We start from the raw sequence: 20,746 nt of genomic DNA, 5'->3' as shown, positions 1-20,746 counted from the left end.
GGCACACAAATAACACCATAGTCATGGTGCTACATTAAACTGTGACAGACTGTAGTAGCATGGCTCTCTGTAATTTCTAACTTTGACCTTTGTGTTTTTTCACCTCCATGCTTCAGTGGACCACACAGGTAAGTCTGCTGTGTGAGGACACTGAACTCACCACACTGAGCCTCCCTTCCTTAATGAGTGCAGCTCACTGTGGCATATAGACCGGCAGCGTGGCGCCCAGCCTTCATTTACAAAACATACTGTTTCACATGTTAACACGAAAATGATAGTTAACCCATAAATAAGAACCTTTTTCATTGATTGGTAACGGGACGGGTGAAGTGTAGATGTATATGTGAGAGAAATGAAGTTGTTGAATTACTGATGAGCAGGAAGACACCTGTAAACGCTTTCTGATTGGCTGCATCCAACACTGCCTTCATGGTTACATTCTAAAAATAAGCTGTGCTAGTATCACTAATATTAATATCTTATAAAGGCTAGCATAAAATAAAGGCTGGACGTGGACACATTCATGGGAATGCTGAATTCAGCATACTGTCATGTTGCATAATGTCCACAGCACAATATTAAGCCCTCTTTTTAAGCCTCAAGGACCGTTCTTAGGACACTCTGCCTCCAACACCAGCACCTCATTTTAATGTATAGTAAATAGAAATGTTTTTAATATAACTGATATTTTAATGGACCCAAGCCATTGGAAGAACAAACCATTCTGCACTTTGTCATGCAACTTCGCTCTATTCTGAATCTGAATGTTTCACCTTATGTGTTCAGTCTCACAATGATCTCTGTACCCTTTCCTCCAGGTGCTCGGATAGAGGAGTTCATCTATGATAAGCTGGATAAGAAGCTCCCCTCCAGAACCACCAACCCCGAGCTGCTGGGCCAGTACATGCTGGAGGCCGCCAACGAGTTTGGCCCCGGGACCCCGTACGGTCAGTGTGCTGCCACTCAAACTCATGTTGCTGCCCGTATGTGTGCTTTGTGTTCATGAAGTACTTGATAGTTGTTAAAGGTCACCTATTATGAAATTATGTCTTTTATACATAAATATGTGTCCCCGTTGTGTAAGGAGTCTCTCAAAGTGTCAGAAAATACAACCCTCCTTACCCACATCTCTAAAAATGGAGGTACAACGGAGCTGATCCAGATTTGCTGCAGTCATGACGACATTACTCAAATGTGGGCTGGCTTTACTCTGAACTCCCGCCCACGTCCCAACCTATCGTTCCCTATCAGAAATATCGCTGTGTCAGAAACAATGCGCGACGCGTTTTGGAAGTAATATGAGCTGCGTCTCACTTCTCTTAACTTCCATCCCTGCATCCCTCACTTGCGTCTTACTGCCCCTACACACGGCAGCGTGCGTTACCGCTTGGCGGTGGGCGTGTCTGAAGTTTGGGGATTTTTTACGAACAACGCGGCCAACAACCAATCACATGAATATCCCGCCCCGGACATACAAAGCAAAGCATTCACGCTACATCCATGCTGGCTAAATATACTGTCTATGCTTGCTAGCTGTCCATTCAAACGAAGTACACTGGCTATAAACTCCCCAAACAGGCGAAAACCTACCAGTTTCACCCACTGTCTCTGCCACCTCCCCCCATGCCTGGCTCCTCCGGTTTGTATCCCTGTATGTAAAGAGGGACTGGTCATATAGTACCGGGTGATTCCCTAACACCACGATAATTTCCTCCTCCATTTTTTGATATGGGAAATAACTGCGGTCTGACTCTCCCAACATACACGCGGTTTGATTGGCTAGCGCTTGTGCTGTCAGATTTGCATACGCGGGATTTGATTGGCTGACGCCTCCGTCGAGGCGGCAAAAGTAGAACATTGCTCTACCTTTGCAGCGAGCACCGCGAGAGAAGCTACGCTTTGCTCCCACAATGCAGTTCGGCGAATCGTGACGTCACCCCATTCAAAGTGAATGGGCAGAAGCGTTGAAGCGGCAACGCACGCCGCCGTGTGTAGGGGCCGTTAGTCCCTCCCACCAGGGATGCATGGAGAGACGCAAGGAAACGTGAAGCGACGTCCGTTTGTGATGACGCCGCACAGCTGATCGTCTGTCACACACAAACAATCCCCCCCCTCCCCACATGCTGTTGTAGACCCAAATAAATAAAAATAAAATAAGAACTCATTTTCAAAAACAGATAAAAGCCATTCTTAAAATGTATAAACAAACACTAGTTTAATATTTATTTGAGTGCGCAATAGAAAGAAAATAATTGAGAGAAGAGAAAGCATAACAGAAATATTGTGGGTTAAATAAACGTGAACAGAGGTTGCACTATTGTTGTAGGCATAAAAATAACATGAAGTAACGGCACTACACTTGTGTTGGCTGTTAAACTGAGCCAAATCACGTAATTCATGTCTCAGCTGTGACTGAATGAAAATGAATATAAATACAAATGTAAAACGAAAAAAGCTGTTCCTGTTATTGTGTTCATAATAAAAATGAATTGGAGATCAGGACATTTTTTTCCAATAAATTAATACAATGATTTTTGTCCACTTTGTGGTTCAGATATATCGCATATTTTTAACTAGATGATACATGAATTGAAACAAAACACTGTATAAACTGTGAGTTTAATCTGTTATTTTCACTCCGCTGTTAAACTGCTCTCATGTTAAGAAGCATCAGATCAGTGCATGCGCTGCATCGTCCAATCGGTAAATAACATTTCCAAATAAATAAATTCTTCGAATCTGCCTATTCAGTTTCTGTTTGAATGTGAAGGGTTAAATGAAAGAAGCTCCTCTCTGCGAGTTACTGTGAAGAGGGTAGCTGATTGGTGGTCCTGCTGTAAATTCACAGAGGGCCCGCTATAGTAACTGAACAAGAGAGTAATGTCAAATGACAGTACAATTGACCAATCATATCTTCCATCTAAATGGGTGGGTTTTATTATCGCGGACTTTATGACAAGTTCCGCCCGCTGTGAAGCTTTTATTGTTTCCATAGTAGTGCTGGGGGGAAACGATTATTTTGAAAACGATTAATCGGGCGATTATTTGATCGATTAGTCGACTAATCTAACGATTATTTTTCTGTTGCTCAATTCATAAAAAACGTAATGTAAAAAAAACGTAATGTAAACAATTTTTTTTCATGATACTGTGTCTCAGGGGATCTTAATATTTAAGAACCTATTAATGTGTTATACCAGATTAACGGAAATAATCTCAGTTAATTGACGATACAAACCATGTTTACCAAAACAAAACACAAGTCTCATAAGAAGCATCTAAATGACCCCTGAGCGAAAAATGCTAACGGACATTGGCACAGAACTCAAGATAAAAGTACCCTTATTACTTATCGTAGCTGCACATACAATATATTCGATTAAAGCTGAGACTCCACAGATTATGTAGGTATATAGTATCATCACTGAGTGATCCGGACTCGCGACAGGGGAAGCAAATACAGTCATCACAACACGTACCTTCACAGAGCTTCTCGGGAGATCGTCTCACCACCGTAATCTGATCAAAAGACGTGTTCAATGGCAATAAAATGAGAAAAAACGCGGCTGAATCGGTTAATCCATAGGTTTTTAACGTCTATGTATAAAAGAATGATTGAATTTATAATCCATAATTCCATTTTATGTAAAAATCGGAGAGCAAATGCTAGCTGCTAATGGTAGCCACCACAGCTAGCTGCTGCTTCTGCTAGGCTATGCAGCAGTCTCAGTGAGATATAAATATATAAATATCTTTGCATTTTGGACTAACTTTAAAATATTCCCATGCTTTTGAAGACCTAGGGCGAGATGTTTTCGTTTGGGGGCTTCGTGCGCAATCCTGTGAGGAGGAGGTGGTAGCCGTTTCAGTCTCCATTGTGTTTGAAGTGCGATTGCGAACTGCTTGTTGCTTTGGGTGACCCACGTGTGTGTAGCGACGCGTCGACGCGGAAATATGTCGTCGACGATATTTTGAAGTCGACCGACGCGTCGCTACAGCACTATTCCATAGCAACAACAACTTCCTGTCAACAGCGTAAACTCGCCTTCAAAATAAAAGCATGTCCATACAAAATAGGAAGCCAAGCCAAATTACACTTAAGACATATATACAACTGCAACGAAAGTAACAAACACAATGCGATATCCAATATTTCAAAGAACACAAATTGGGTTATTTACAGGTGTTGTTTTATGTGGTAGAGGGTCGCTGTCAATGACACCACAGCCTGTCATTGATGCGTTTTGCACCCCGGGCCGTTGTTTTGATATTCCGCTGAAGTATACGCTGTGACGTAATAACTATTTTTCGAGGTAAGGGGAGGGGGTCAGAGGGCCTAGGTATAAAAGTCACGGCTCGCCACTGCCTTGTGGTAAACTTGTGAGAGAGAGAAAGCTTTTGAGCTCCATACTGTTTCAGAAAGAATGCTTGATGTGGTTTGGAACATAATATGGTGTTTAATCACAGCAGCGTTTAGCTAAGTTTCTGCTGGTAGACAGTCTTCTCTTCACAGAGCTCACTGCTTGCATGTGGATGCTCCAAAGGGGCGTGGCCAGCAGCAGCTTGGTTACATTAGAAGATAGATAAAATTGGAGGGTCACACATGCCGAGCAAACAGCACACACTAGGGCTGTGCGATTATGGCAAAAATCATAATCACGATTATTTGGGTCAATAATTGATATCACGATTATTTTGACGATTATTCATTGACCATTTATTGAACTTTAAAACAAATAATATTTTACCAATAAACAAGATCAACAAATATGTTGGAGCGCACTTCCAAAACCATACTAAACATATATTATTAATATGATAAATACAAATAAATTAGACCAAAATAAATGAAATCAAACATGTTGCAGTGCACTGTCACAACCTACTGAAAACTCCTTAACAAATAGCCAACATTTTGGTAAAACATATTCAACATATTCCACTCAGTTAAAAGTTGAAGGCTGGCCCACCGTCATGGTCCAGAAGTAACAGGAAATAAATGTTGAACTTCAATTTAAGACCAAATAAAAATGTTTTGGCCACCATGGCAAATGCTGGTAGGGCTGCTCATGTCATCATGTTAAAGATTGTTCGCTAGAAACACCAGCCTGTTTACATGGTCTGGTTTCAGAGATGAGCGCAGGCAGGTGACGATATTGCCACCTGTACTGAAGACCCTCAGCCACGCCCCGACACATGGGGTGACGCCGGCCAATCACAAAGCTTTGATGCGTTCAAGTGCATTATTCTGGCACAGGAAGATTATGTTACAGGACATTAACGATAAAACAGAATATTGTTGTTCTATTTTTAGACACATCTCGCGATCGACTGGTTGGGCACCCCTGGGCTAGACCATAGGTCTGTTGTGGTAGCAAAGTAGTCAGCTGAAGCCAGATCTCTCTCAACTTCCCCACGGCATTTGTCACATAGCGCAGGCAGCGCAGACCTGCTGAAATAATACCGAGACGGCATCGCGTAACGCTTGTCCAACGTGTTGACAAGTTGCTTAAAGCCCTGGTTGCTAACAGTGCTAACTGGGCACATATCTTTAGCGATGTGAAATGTAATGGCAAAGTACTTGCAAATAGTGGAAATAGTTTGACCCTTCTTTTTAACGAGTTGCTGCTCTTGTTTTGACATCTTCGCTCGCGCTGAACACTCACAACACATGTCACTCCCACGTGGCTGAGTGGGCTTTTAGGGAGGGGCGAAAGCGCACCCAGCAAAATAATCGTATTTTGTCAATTATGCTGTTTTCATAATCGTCGCAAGCCATAATCGTAATCGCGATTAAAATACGATTAATTGCACAGCCCTAGCACACAGTGACATTTGTTCTCTGCTTTCAACCCATCCTAGCACCAGGAGTCTAGTAGGAGCAGTGGGCAGATATTGCACAGTGAGGCGGGTGGGGGGTTGTCCAGTGCCTTGCTCAAGAGCACCACAGCAGGGCAGGAGGTGAACTGGGACCTCTCCAAGTAGCAGTCCACACTCCATATTTAGGTCTCGTCGGGGACTTGAACCGGCAACTCTACGGCTCACAGTCCAAGCCCCTACTGACTGAGCCACTGCCGGATCTTTACTGTTATCCAGCTCTTTTAGTTACTCTAGGCCAGGGGTACTCAAATACAAATCTTAAAGGTCCAAAATAAATGTTTCAATAAGACAAAGGTCCGTTTATTACGGTCATTCAAACTTTTAAACAATTGCAACAAGATTCTTAACACGAGGTTGCAAAAACAAAAATAATCTGTATGCAGCAGTTTTCATTGTTATTGTGTCTGTGCTTGATCTCTCAGAGTTGCAGTGTAAGAGCTGCACAGTTATGAATAAAGGCAGCTGCACCCTCTTTCATTCAGCATTCCCATTATTGCTTTATAAATGTCTTGCCCCCCTTGTGCGTCCACTGAGGTTCGTCAGGCCCAACACATCTTCAACAAACTCCCCCTTTGCCTCATCATAAAAACTCACAAACACCAGCAACTGAGCATTGTCAGTGGTGTCAGTGGACTCACCCACAGCTAAGGAAATGCACTGTGCATTTTTTATTCCATCACAAAGCTGATTAATCAAATCACCAGCCAGTATTTATGTTCTTCTGGTTGCTGTGGAATCTGAGAGGGGGATTTGCTTGATTTGACCTGTTATTTCCTCTTTTTGTTTGCCTTCAACATGGTCTCCATCACTTCAGTCATGCATTCTTCTTTTATACTGCAGTTATTATCCAGTGGAAAGTCCTTACCTACTGGCCTAGTTCAATCAAAGTGGTTACTTTCTTTTGGCTGGGCAGTGTAGTTTTAAACACCGTCTTATTTGACTTTCTCAGGACTTAAAACTGTTTTTTGGGGGCAGACCCCCTCAAAGAAAAAAAATATATTTACACACGTAAGGTCATCATCTTAATAGTTGTGTATGCTCATCCGTGAGCAGAGCATCAAGTTGACATGTCTATTACAGCTGAATGCGGCGATTACCATCTTGTTCAGCAAAACGCCTCACAAACGTATTAAGATCAACAGCTTTAGTGCGTTTTGATTCAATGCTGAGTGCAGCCACACTGACAGTCTCTTCTCTGTCATTGTAGACCGCAAATACCTCATTCCTTCAGTGCTTGGGTCCGAATGCTTCTCGTTTTGCGCCGTCCAGTTAAAAATGAAATCGCCGCCAAATCGTATGTCCACGCTCGCGCCAGGACCGGGGGAGGGGTTACATGACGTGCATCTTGTGCTGCATTCACTTGCACTCGGACATTAGAGACTTTCTCTCATAAATGTCCGATGAGCCACAACTTTTCTTTCAAAACAAAGCTGCCAACTGGGGTGGCAAGGCCTATTTTTAGGGTGTCAGTTGCCACCCCGGTAGGTGAAACTAGGCTACTAGCTACAGTACAGATGGAACTAGATTAGCTGTTAACTCTCGCTCTGAATTTTTTTTGTTTTTGTTTTAATTCTCGCTCTGACTTAGACAGGTTGAAAGAGACACACACATTTTTCCCACCCGCATTCCGCGAAGACCCGCCCTACTGTGCCTCTGATTCGCAGATTGTTTGGGGGAAAAAAACGCTGACTGGATGCTGAATGTGATTGGACCAAAGCGTTGACACACACAGGTGGAACACAGTGGAACAGTCAGACATGCAGAGCGCTGTTTGCAGTGGACATAGCGGATAATTTTGACTCGTTGCGAATGCGTTTGTGGCGATTTGTCTCACATATAATACAGAGAGATCATACATATGAAAAGTATAATTTGCTCAGAGTCCGGAGACAGTGCTGGTTCGGTCCGGATCCGGACCGGAGTCCGTAGTTTGAGGATGCCTGCTCTAGGCCATGGGTTCCCAAACTTTGCCATCCCAAGGACCCCCATATAGCATTATCCTCTGGCGGGGACCCCCCTGTTTTAAAAAAAATGATGTGTACAAGTGCCTCGCGATGGAGCATGCAGTGTGTTGCCACTACATTTGGGGCCTTCTGCCTGATCAAAGCTGTCACTCCGCTTTCTTTGCCTGTCACAGCCCCACTGCCCCATCTGAACACACACCCACACAACGAGACCAGTCAAGTCCATTTGAGATGATGTACTCATCTAAAACTTGGAAAATGTCTCTTCATGTGGTCCCACCTTCCAGTGCTTTGCAAAATAATATTTCCTCAACAAAGTTGTCTTTTTAAATAAATCTGATGTATGCAAGCAATTCTGCGACATTTGCTACATCCGTGCTCTCATCCAGCTGCAGAGCGAAACATTCACTAGCTCTCACTTGCTCCAAAAGCTGAGCAGATTTTTACTCTCAGTAGCGGCAGCTCGATTTTGATTGGCTTGAAGGGTGTCTGTGTGATTCAAAAACAAAAAATATTAAAAGATTGGCATCAAAGGACACATAGATTGATTGATATACAGTTATTAATAACATCTAAAAAAAGAAAACTTTTTTTTTTTTTTTTTTAAAATAAAAAATTCTGTTTCCCTTAAACTTTGCGTGACCCCCCTGGCGCCCCCTGGGGGGTCGGGGCAACCAAAACATCTGTTGGTCTGATTTGACATAATGTGTAATAGGTGTGTGCATGTGTGTATGTGCAGGCAGCACCCTAATCACAGTGGGGGAGTACCAGAAGAGACTCGGCGGGGCTGAGCGTGAGCTCCTCCAAACCTCAGCTGCCACCTTCCTCACTCCTCTACGCAACTTCCTGGAAGGAGACTGGAGGACTATATCAGTAAGACTTCCTCTATACTATACTGTTAGACATTGTGTTGGTATAAACCCCAACAGAAACAGCAGGAGTATATGATGGTATGCTGCCATGGACATCACTTTGACTTGTTCAATAAAACAGATTTGGAGCTTATTTTTGTAGAGAGCTTCACTGTGCCGTTAGCTGAATAGAAACCTCGTTTTTCAAACGACTGTTTTCTGTAGCAGGTCCCTGGTTTCTGATTGGATGCTTCCTGTCTCCTTTTTAGAAAGAGAGGCGACTAATGGAAAATCGGCGACTGGATCTCGACATCTGCAAAGCACGCCTGAAAAAAGCCAAGCAGGCAGAAGCCAAAGCAGCGGTAAGATGAAACGGTGGTTCTGTTGTGTCTGCTGATGCTATAGCTGAGAGAAGGTGATTGCAGTGAGGAAACTTTGGCATTTGTTTTACTTTTATTAATGCCCACTGTTAATGTGCTGCATCTTGTGCTAGCTATCTGTACATTAAATGACTGAAAAAGCCCAAAGAAGAGAGTTGCAGTCTATATCACACATGGCAGGCAGAATAGCAGGAAGCAAAAAACTTGCATTTTCATGTCAGATCATAAAGTCTCGCTTTCTCAACGATAACCTCTGCAGTCATTGTGTTGCACTTCTTCAGATAGCATGTCTGTGCTGAGAAAACGGCATCTTTAAAAGGAAATAAAAGCTTCTCAGATGTTCTGATGGCTGCATTGTTGCATGTAACTCAAAAAGAAAAGCCTCTTAATACCGACCACACGATGCTGTGTCTGTAGCCAGAACACACAGGCTGCACTGAGCTAACATTAGCGCTGGTGTCATGAAGCATAATAATATTCAGCCACCTAAAACTGTATACATAATCAAACAAATAAGACGATTTAGAATTATAAGGAAATGTCAAAAATAATTGTGATAGACCTCTCTCAATAGGGTAAGCATTGTTTGACATATTCAGCAGTCAAAAAATATCCATAGAAGAAGAAAAGGTCAGCATAATAATGGGAAAAAGCCCAAAGTTAAATAAACACCTTGAGATTCTGGTACTGCATTATGTATCCCTCACCTAGAATGTTTTCAGCAGCGTAGCTCACCATGATGATCTATGCAGGTTCAAAGTGAACCAGCTCTGTGAAAACCTGAGTGGAGTCCAGCGACAGCTGAACTACATGTGTCTGTGAAACAGGCCTCTGCTCCGTACAGTAAAGGATGGAGACCCTCTCACAGCTACAGACTGGACTGAGTCTGCTTCAAATTAATAAAATAATCCTGTGAGGATAATAAGTTAAGTTAAAGCAAAACTTACTAAAGCATTCTATTTATACTTTAACAGCAATTAATAAATGATCCAGTCATAAATAATTTGCACCGCGTTGCTATGAGACCCCACAGCGTGTTCTCAGTGTTCTGCTCATGCTGCTTTGCTTTTGGCTAACTGTTGTTGTTGTTCTGCTTTATGATTGTAATGCATGACTGTGCCAACATGTGTCTCCTCCTCCCTGCTCTTGTTTGTAGGCTGCACCTGATTTTCAGGAGACCAGGCCTCGCAATTATGTTCTTTCTGCCAGTGCATCAGCGGTAAGAGTCCATCACAAACTGCAGGGTCTGTCCCCCAGCAGGAGCTAGGCTAACATGCTAACAGGCACAGAGCCGTAGAACACCACATACTCCAAAAGACAGATGATGTAGCTCACATCAGGGCACAGAGCTGCTGCAGCCTCACCTGACCCAGCAGCTCGTTGGCTAACGCTATTGAATGTTGTGTCGGAAGCATCCTGAGGCTTCAGAACATGTATATAGTCTAGCTTAAAAAACATCTTGAATTTATTCGTAGAAAGTCAGTTTGTTAGGTATGGAGACTTTTTTTAGTTTCATACATTTTCAAAAACACATTGTTAGAATTTCTAAAAAGTACTCTTACTCAAACCACTAAAAGAATGTAAATGAAGCAAAAGGCTCCTGAAATCCTTTCACATGTACTCACCAGTGTAACGCTGTCCCAGTATATTTAAACTGCATGGGATGACGGCTACTAATGAGCACTGCACATGATATATATTTGGAATGCTTTATGGATTGAAGTGGGGGCTGCATTTTGAATTCTTAAACAAGTTAGGCTTGTCAGGCTGTGGCATGACCTTTGCAACACAAATATAATAAAGACATGAGCATGTTTAGCAAGTTTTGATATTGTTGCATGCTGTTTATACTTTTACTTATATATAGAAAGACTATGATTACTATAGCTTTACACTGGTATGATCTGGAACTGTGACAGGCTCTGAAAGACTCCAATCCACTTCCGTAGTTGCACTTGTCATAGCAGAGTATAGCATAATAAAGGGAAACAATGGCCTTAATGAGTCTAACTGGTCACAAAAACCAAACATTTCACAGAAACATTTGATTAAAAGTTTAAGTAGAATTTGAAGGAATTAGTGGGTTAAGGTTGAGCTGTCATTTAATCCATAACATTGTATCATATATTTTGTAAAATCCTTATCTTCAAATTACTGACCTAAATAAAGTGGTGAAGGAAATGAAGTAGAAGTATAACAAATACAAAAATGGAAGTACTTGTGATCCGAATGGTGTAAAAAGGATCTGTAGTGGCATTATTGGTGATTCTACAGAACACAGCAGCCCGGTTCAGCCCAAACCTGGGGTGCAGTTTAAAGCTGAGCCTCTGAGAACACAGCTGTGGGGTTTGGGAGATGCTGTGATTTAGTTTTCTAAAAACACAGGTTTGAAGCCGTCTTAGACTTTCAGCAAGAGCTAAGCTCAGAGCAACAGTGCCAAAAGCTCTTCTTTGAGAGAGAAAATGTAGACTTAAAATGAGAAAGTAAGAAGTGCAGTGAAACATGGATGTGTTCTCTGTGATGATGTCAGCTTAAGTAATCACATTTATAGCGTTTCTGTGTTGCTCTGTAACTGACCCAGCTGCACAGCGGCTGGGAGAGCTGGGATCTGGAGACGGATCCCGCTGCAGCCGAGCAGAGCAAGGTTGGAACATCTGGGAGCAGAAACCAGATTAGGTCCTGGTGATAGTGGTAGTGAGTCTCCTGTCATTTAGTCTGTGTTGTGGTTAGGATGTTTTACCTATTGGTCAAATCCTGTCCCAATAAATAGTAAATAACAGGAACAAAATTGAAGTAAAGACTTTTTTTGTTCAGGTGTATTAACTATGTCATATTTAGATAAAAGCAAACCTTTTACTATATCATTACCAGAAACAAATCCTTAATTTAACAAATACATATAGACATTGTCAAATACATACAATGTCAAATATTTCACCATAAAAGGGTCACAACACTAGCAGGAGGTAACAGATGCACAGAAATAAAATGGCTGATGAGGACAAACTGCATCATTAGTGGTCTTAAAGTCACTTTCTAACTCTTAACATGGCGTCCTCCATGTAGATGGGGTATAACACTGCAATGTGGAGCTGTTTTACATACAGCGGTTCAATCCCTTAGTATCTTGATCAAGCATCCCACTTTACGTACACAAAAAATGACACAAAATACACTGAAAGCTCAAATAAAAGAGAAGGGAAAAAGTAGTGAAGAAAAACAGCTAAACATATTATAATAAAGTTTAAATGTGAAATGTTACACACAGGAGGGCGCTGTACAACAGGCATTGGTGAGCGAGCAGCTGCAGAAAGTAGAGTAAAGGTCAACAAGGGTTCAGGCTGCTGGTCAACTGCTGCAGCTGACGCACACACACACACACACACACACACACACACACACACACACACACACACACACACACACACACACACACACACACACACACACACACACACACACACACACACACACACACACTTCAGCCCAGCTCAGTTTCTCAGATCACAAACATTCTTCTTTGTAAAAGGCATACAGACACTTTACCAAATTACCATGATATGCTTGGTTAGGCACCTTGAGGGCCTGGTTTAAAAATGTAATTATAATGATTTATCTGTAAAGCACTTTCCTACAGAAATTACAGCACAAAGTATAAAACGGTAAAGAGGATAGACGGTCATATGTAATGAGAAAAATCTCACTTGATTAAAATAGGTTAAAACAAACATAAATATGTTGTATTCAATACATCGAATGCATATGAACAGAGTTGTTTGAGAGACCCTGAATGCACCTGGAAGGAAAGCCATCACTAGCTATGGAAATAATGATGTGTCAGAGAGTTTCAAAGATTATTCATCGAGTGTATTTTATAGTGCTCCTGTTGTTTGGAAGGTCCAGTATTATGTTAATGCTGACGCTAACATGTATCATGCTTTTAAGAATATTGTGGTTAATATTACAGTTAATCTCCCAAATGAGAGAAAAGCTGGTATGATGGTTACATTCTAAGTGAAGTCAGACATGTGTTCATTTCATTTCAAACCTTTATTTAACCAGATTGGTCCCTTGAGATCATAGATCTCTTTTTCAAGAGAGACCTGTGTTGATTGCTCTCATTTAAAATCTGGCATATCAGTTGCTATAAACATGATCAGGACATTGATTAGTAAAGTCTGATACTGGTGGCTCCTGCATCTTGACTATTGCACACAGAATACAAATTAGTCAAATAAAAAGTTGAATTATAAATAGGTTAATAAAATACATTAAATTAAATAAACAGTTTTTAAATGTTTGATTTGAAATGGGTGCTTCAAACTGGCCTGGTATCAGTGGTTCAGATCAAGTTAACCTCCATTAAACTTGAGGTTGAAATTGTCATAGTAACAGGCTAGCTGAAGAACATCCTGAAAGTAGTTTGAGCTTACTAACCCACATCTAGCTCCTCGTAGTTTCAGATTGGTGATTTCCTGCATTGAAGTGTGAGTGTTAATGAGACAGTGTTGATGCCTGCTTTTTTTCTGTCCTCATGTTGCTTCTCTCAGCTGCTGAGTGAGGAAGTGGACAAAGTAAGTACCTTCACTAGTGGATATTGTTTGTTTCTGACTGCTCCTAGATACAGTTAAATATGTTTATACAATCCTCTAAATGTGTCTTTCCTGCCCCTCCACAACTGTGTGCAGGCGGAGCACGATCTGCGTGTGGCGCAGACGGAGTTTGACCGGCAGGCTGAGGTCACCCGGCTGCTGCTGGAGGGAATCAGCAGCACACATGTGAGTGCAAGGGATCCCCTCTGGGCCACTGACAAAAACTCTTAGTCACAGTCACAAGACAACCCTGAACACAGCAGTGATGTCATGGGGTTGAGCAACATGAATGACTGTATCAGAAATATGAGCCAAATACAGAAGAGCAGAGAAAATGGTAGGATGTTTGGAGAGATATTGTCTCTGGCCTGCTGGAGTGTTAGGCATTACCTCATCAGCTCCTGTTGTTCATGGACCAACCATGTACGTCACTGAGGCTATACAACCTCATATTTCACCAAAACACTACTGCTTAGAAACTACAATTTACAGAAAATCTAACCTAACGAATAGGAGGTAATTTATAGGCCAATTCCACACATTTAAACCCTTAAGCCCAACAAATAGATACATGATTAATTAACTGTCCACAAGAATTCTCAGCACTCTAAGAAATGCTGTAAAACATTATTTACTCCATGTTGGGTCTAAATGTAACTTAAAAAATCATATAGTTTTCAATAAAATATATAATATTATATTACACAATATATCAACCCTGCGAGCAGTTTTAAATCCGGGTCTTCCTCTGTGAATTGAAACAAAACAAAAAACGCAATAAAACACTTTTTTTAAACATCAGGATTTGGCTTAAATTAAGTTCTGTCTGATGCAGGACAGGCTTGTGTTTGGCACATTCACACAGGCACATGTGCTTTAAAGTTGTGCTGGGTTCACTTTAGCTTTGAATGCACAGTGGAAACTGCTCATAGTGATCAGGGTTACAATTATCAACCGCTCATAACGCTAAGCATTGGAAATGTAGAACTTCACTGAACTTCACTATATTTTAAATTCATTTATTACGTGGCTAAGTTGAATCGCCGATTCTGATTGGTCAATTTGGACATTTCAATGGTTGAAGTAAAACAATTACTGTTGCTAAGGAGAATGAAGGGAGAGAAAGAAGAAAGTTAAAAGACAAAGCGTTTGAAGTCAAAGAAATCAACAGAAGAAGACACAGGAAGTAAACACTAACAGGAACAGCAGCAGCAGAAGAAGACAGATAGGAAGTAAACACTAACAAGAACAGCAGAAGAAGACAGACAGGAATTAAACACTAAAGGGAGCAGCAGCAGAAGAAGAAGACAGACAGGAAGTAAACACTAAAGGGAACAGCAGAAGAAGACAGACAGGAAGTAAACCCTAACAGGAACAGCAGAAGAAGACAGACAGGAAGTAAACCCTAACAGGAACAGCAGAAGAAGACAAACAGGAAGTAAACACTAACAGGAAAAGTAGAAGAAGACAGACAGGAAGTAAACACTAAAGGGAACAGCAGAAGAAGACAGACAGGAAGTAAACACTAACGGGAACACAGCAGCAAGCCCCCGGGAAGTGCGCCGGACTCTGAAGAAAATATTCGTACTGGCCAAACGGCGGTACTACAATTTCCGTATCAGTCCGTGATGTCACCCGGCCCAGAAATATCAATCAATCAATCAATGTTTATTTATATAGCCCAATATCACAAATGTTACATTTGTCTCAGTGGACTTTACAGTTTGTACAAAATATCAGTATGACAATACGACACCCTCTGTCCTTAGACCCTCACATCGTACAAGGAAAAACTTCCAGAGAAAACCCACAGTTTAAAGGGAAAAATGGGAGAAACCTCAGGGAGAGCAACAGAGGAGGGATCCCTCTCCCAGGACGGACAGACGTGCAATAGATGCCGTGTGTAAATTGAAAAGATAATACATTTGCAACATAGGTAGTCCAAATGTTTGGAAATGCATGCGTGTATAATAGGAAGATGAATCCACGAGGATATCCATCCAGGACCTATGATCCAGGACCACAGCCACGACTCAAGATCCAGGGCTCAAGATCCAGGACAGAGGAGCGCAGGATCATCCATGACTCCGGATCCCGGCGTATATAGACACCAAAAAGAAAGACATTTGGCGAAGCTGGGTTAATCGGAACATGAGAGTACACAGGTATAGACAGAGAGAAGGAAGAAGTAAGATGTCCCCCGACAAACTAAGCCTATATCAGCAAAACTAGGGGCTGAATCTAATCAGCCCTAACTATAAGCTTTATCAAAAAGGAAGGTCTTAAGCGCACTCTTAAAAACGGATAGGGTGTCTGCCGCCCGAACACAAACTGGAAGCTGATTCCACAAATGTGGAGCTTGATAAGAAAAGGCTCTGGCTCCCATTGTACTTTTAGAGACTCTAGGAACAACCAACAACCCTGCATTCTTGGAACGCAATGCCCTAATAGGACAGTAGGGTATAATGAGTTCTTTAAGGTAAGATGGCGCCTGCCCATTAAGGGCTTTGTAGGCGAGAAGAAGAATTTTAAATTCTATCCTGTGTTCTATAGGGAGCCAGTGTAAGGCAGCCAGAACAGGAGTAATGTGGTCCCTTTTCCTAACTCTGCACGAGCTGCAGCATTTTGAATCAACTGAAGCGACTTGACTGACTTCTTGGTACACCCTGATAATAAAGAGTTACAATAATCCAGCCTTGAAGTAACAAATGCATGGACTAGTTTCTCTGCATCGTTTTGAGGCAAGATATGCCTGATTTTTGCAATGTTACGTAGATGGAAGTAGGCGGTCCTTGAAATTGATTTTATGTGGGCGTTAAAGGATAAATCCTGATCAAATATAACACCAAGATTCCTTACAGTCTCACTGGAGGCCAAATTAATGCCATCCATAGTTAGTATATCCTTAGATAATTTGTTTCGTAGATTCTTTGGGTCGAGTACAATAACTTCAGTTTTGGTCGTGTTTAACATCAAAAAGTTTAAGGTCATCCACGTTTTTAAGTCCTTAAGGCAATCTTGAATTTTATTTAGATGATTAATTTCATCAGGCTTGATTGATAAATATAGTTGGGTATCATCCGCATAACAATGAAAATGTACAGAATGATTCCTTATAATATTGCCTAACGGAAGCTTAAAAAAAATACTTTTTCCCATTCACTAACATTGGGAAAGAGACGTCTGTAAATTAGCGGATATATATTTTTACTAAATAAAACTACCCAACACTATCACTTTTATAGCCTTATTAGATTCATTAGGTCCTTAAAGTTGTAAAATGCGCTAAAAGCCAAATCCAGATTCATTTTCTCTCTCGGGGAGCGGGGTATAAGGGGAAACTCTACTGGGCATGCTCTATGAGCGCACATACGGGTACTTCTGCTCTGACAGCTAGGCATGATGGGTAATTTGTGACGTTTTGCTCTCGAAAATGTCAGGCCATTTTGTCGTCATGCGTCAATGAGCAGCTCTCATAGGAATGAACGAGACCCCCGCCTCTGGGTAGTTAAACCGACATATCATCATCGCCCCCCCCCTCTAAGAAGAGTTTTCATAAGCACATATGTTGAGCCGAGTATAATGTCCGCTGTTAGTTTGGTTGTGTTCTGCTGGGGACTGATTTGTCTCCTCTCTCTCTCTCCTCAGCTCAACCACCTGCGCTGTTTACAGGATTTTGCCGAGGCTCAGGCCACCTACTACGCCCAGTGTCACCACTACATGCAGGACCTGCAGAGGGAGCTCCACAAGTGAGGATTCACTGCGGCTGCTAGCTTCTTCTGTAGCATGTGTATAGGCAATGGGATCGTGGTGCATTCTGGGGCGTCGCGGCCATCTTTAGAGGATAGCATTCATAGCAACAGCAGCAGCCGTCAATCTATATCGGTGTTTCCGAACTAGAATCCTCCGGACAGAGCTAGTGTAATACTAACTGAGTCCTAAAAAAGCGTGTACGTGTACTTGTACTGAAATATTTCCTGTTTTAAATGATATTCATCATCATCATGCAACCTTATATTCCCAGTGTAGTGCTTTGTGTTCCTGTAGTTCAGCACATTCAGCGTCTCTTGCTGATGTGTCTACGTCTCCCTAGTTTCTATGTTGTTTTAAAAGAATAATATATAATCCCATTGTCCTTTGTTTGTTTTGTTCGTTGGTCATATGAGTGGCTGGTACAGTGACATCACAGTGCCTCCCGAACATGTTTAAAAGTTTAAAGTGAAAAGGTTAGGTCTAGGGATGCTCCGATCGCCAATTTTTGGGCCGGAATCAGTATCGGCCGATACCGATCGCCGATCCGATCGAGTGGGCGGGGCCTAAATGGAAGATTTAAACATCACTTTAAATCTTCCATTTAAAGTGATGTTTAAAACTCAGTTAATGGGGCTCATTCACTGGAGCTTCCACAAACAACAATCAACTTAATTATTACATTCAAATTATGTACATTATTCGGGAGAAATGAGCGGAAGCACTCTATTTTCCTCTCTCCCTCTCTCTCTCCCCCCCCTCTCTCCCCCTCTCTCCCTCTCCTGACAGCCTGTCAGTATCTCATGCAGCTCACTGATCCAGTAATGAGTGACCTGACAGTGAAGAATACATATATATATAACTAGTTTAGCTTGTTCCAGAGGTAGATCAAATAGCTAAGTGTGTTAGGTCTAACTCTTGTGTGTTTCGCTCGGCTCACCGGTCTGGCCACGGGGCTGCAGGATTTCTGCTTCACACACGTTGCATACCGCTATTTTACTGTCTTTTTCGGACACCTTAAAATAAAGCCAGACTGGTGATACCATTTTGGCGAGCTTGTTTTGCTGCACACAGAGAAAAGTGTCATGTATTTTACGTCATGCGATCGGCTCTCGCGATTGGCATGTTTAGAGAGCGCCGATCGATCGGTAGAGAGTGAGTATCGGCCAATCTCGATCGGTGACCGATCAATCGGAGCATCCCTAGTTAGGTCTACTCCGCTTGCTGAACAGGTGAAGTCAATAGATTGCGGCTGCTGTTATCTTCCAAAGACGGATCAATTTCTGTTGATAACGTCACATTCCCATTCACCATTATAGAGAGATATTACGTTCTTCTTCTGACTTCTGTCATCATCATCATCGTCGTCGTCGTCGTCGTCGTCGTCGTCGTCGTCGTCGTCGTCGTCGTCGTCGTCGTCGTCGTCGTCGTCATCATCATCATCATCATGCAACCTTAGTCGAGAGACCTCGCATTACAGTCATTCAGCATTTCTGGTTGCTCATGGCTGGCACAAGATTTCCAGACTGATACCAGTGGATCCAGGAGATCTGTGAAGGTTAGCTTCAGACCCCTTGAAGGATCAGATCTAAAATACGTTCACATTTGGCGCAGAAAAAGTGACCAGCAAATCTTGACTGCCATTGAATTAGGCGCCTGCTGAGCCGGATGTTGCCATACATCTGCTGTATCTTTAGATGGTTCTTCCAAGATAGATGTTGTACCCTACAAAGGAGGGTACAACATTGGCACCAATTCAGACAATTAGGGATTTGAGCCTTGCGGGTCCAGGTCTCAGAGCCATACATGAAGATAATCCTGAACAGATCGAGTTTCATTTTCCAATTAATTGCAAGACACCCAGGCTTTAGCCTTTCAAGTCTTTCCATGAGTCAATGATGACTGATCCCAGGTTTGTTCCCAAGATCCATTTATTGCATACATGGTTAGGTCTGTGCCGTTTGAGATTCTACTCAGTTTTCCATGTGTTGGAGTAAAGCCCAAGAAAGCAACATCATTTTGGTGGGCTTCAGCGTCTCTGACGCTGGAAGAAGGGATGCTAGGTACACATCAAAGTCTAGATCCATGATGTGCATCACTGGTATTCGGGGGTACGAGTGCCTGGTTGTTGCTTGATCCGTAGTCAAGTGTTGTTGTTAGCATCCAATGACAGACAAAGAACATAGCTGTGACAACAATGACGCAAGTGTATCTCGTAAAATGAACGTCTCTCCATCTGGAGATGCTTCCCGGTCTTGATGTGGGTGTGTAGGACCTGTGTGGCTTTGATGATTTCGTCAGAGATTCCGTACAGTTTGAAAATATTGACCTGCTATTATTTGAGCTCTGCAATTTTTCTAAATGTTTTAAATGACTATAGGCGCTTTCACAGCGCAGTACTTTTCCCACTTTAGTTCCGATATATAAAAAAAAATCCGGAACTACAATTATTTAATGAGAACCTTTTTACCCCCTTTTAGGTGCTGCTAGAAAGCAGGGACTTTCGTGGGAGAAAAAGGTTCCTATTTCTGATTGGCTGGGCGGATTGCAAACCACGCCCGTAAAACTATTTTTCGTTTTGTGAAGCCACCTATAGCGACAGCAGGAAACAAACAAAGTCGCTGAGAGGCTGAGGCCGGGCCTGTTAGATATTGTGTGACATGCTACAAAAAAGTACTTGCTGAGATCAAAAACTCTGTTGAAAAATAATGTGGTTTAATGAAAACTGGGATGATCAACTTATCAACTTAGACATGGACAACAAAAAATACTCACACACCTCACGCAAGTGAACAGGATTATGAGTGCCGCCCATATCCATGTGACCCAAGCCAACCAATCAACAGTGACCAAACAAACATCCTATATCAAAACCAAACACATTGCTATATACGTTTCATGGCTCCTACACACCAGCCTCTAATTATTAGGTTAGTATACATAATAATTACTAACATTATTAAAATGGGAGACATGTGACAATTATAGCTAGGTAATCAAGTCCATACAGTTGCAGTTCATGCATGTGTAGTTTTCCTTCTTCTTTCTTTATACGAGTCACAAGTCAGTTAGGCCAAAAGGTACCACCACCTAGGCTCAGTCAAAAATAATCCTTAGTGTCCTTTAAGTCTGTCAGTCGAAAAGAGTCAATATTGTGGTAAAGATGTCACTGATGTCGGATGTTCTTCAGTCTCTTCCTGCCGCTTCTGCTTCTCCACGATATTCTCGCTTTGATCGCCCCACTCCTTCTTTAACGAGGAGCGCAGCATGTCCTCGTCATCTTTGATTTTGAGTCCTTCGGCCTTGTAGAGCACGTTGGTCCACTTCAT

The 20,746-nt window shown here is 42.1% G+C and overlaps 1 protein-coding gene across 3 annotated transcripts in view; it reads left to right on the top strand.

The window, feature by feature from the left end:
* Positions 1-116: 116 nt before the first annotated feature.
* The window catches only part of LOC117547288 (endophilin-B2-like), a gene marked incomplete at its 5' end in the record, with an annotated part of 37,174 nt that continues 16,544 nt past the window's right edge, over positions 117-20,746 (top strand). For 2 of the 3 annotated variants that reach the window (XR_004569152.1, XM_034217899.1), the window contains 8 exon segments: positions 117-128; positions 819-947; positions 8,584-8,717; positions 8,965-9,057; positions 10,232-10,294; positions 13,626-13,649; positions 13,764-13,853; positions 17,316-17,416. Coding sequence is in view for 2 of the 3 variants with exons in the window: in XM_034217899.1 (XP_034073790.1) it covers positions 117-128; positions 819-947; positions 8,584-8,717; positions 8,965-9,057; positions 10,232-10,294; positions 13,626-13,649; positions 13,764-13,853; positions 17,316-17,416 (646 nt within the window). 3 annotated transcript variants of the gene reach the window in all.

Source organism: Gymnodraco acuticeps, unplaced genomic scaffold (genome assembly GCF_902827175.1).
Source record: "Gymnodraco acuticeps unplaced genomic scaffold, fGymAcu1.1, whole genome shotgun sequence".
Classification (NCBI taxonomy): domain Eukaryota; kingdom Metazoa; phylum Chordata; class Actinopteri; order Perciformes; family Bathydraconidae; genus Gymnodraco; species Gymnodraco acuticeps.
This window is presented reverse-complemented; position numbering and strand designations above follow the sequence as displayed.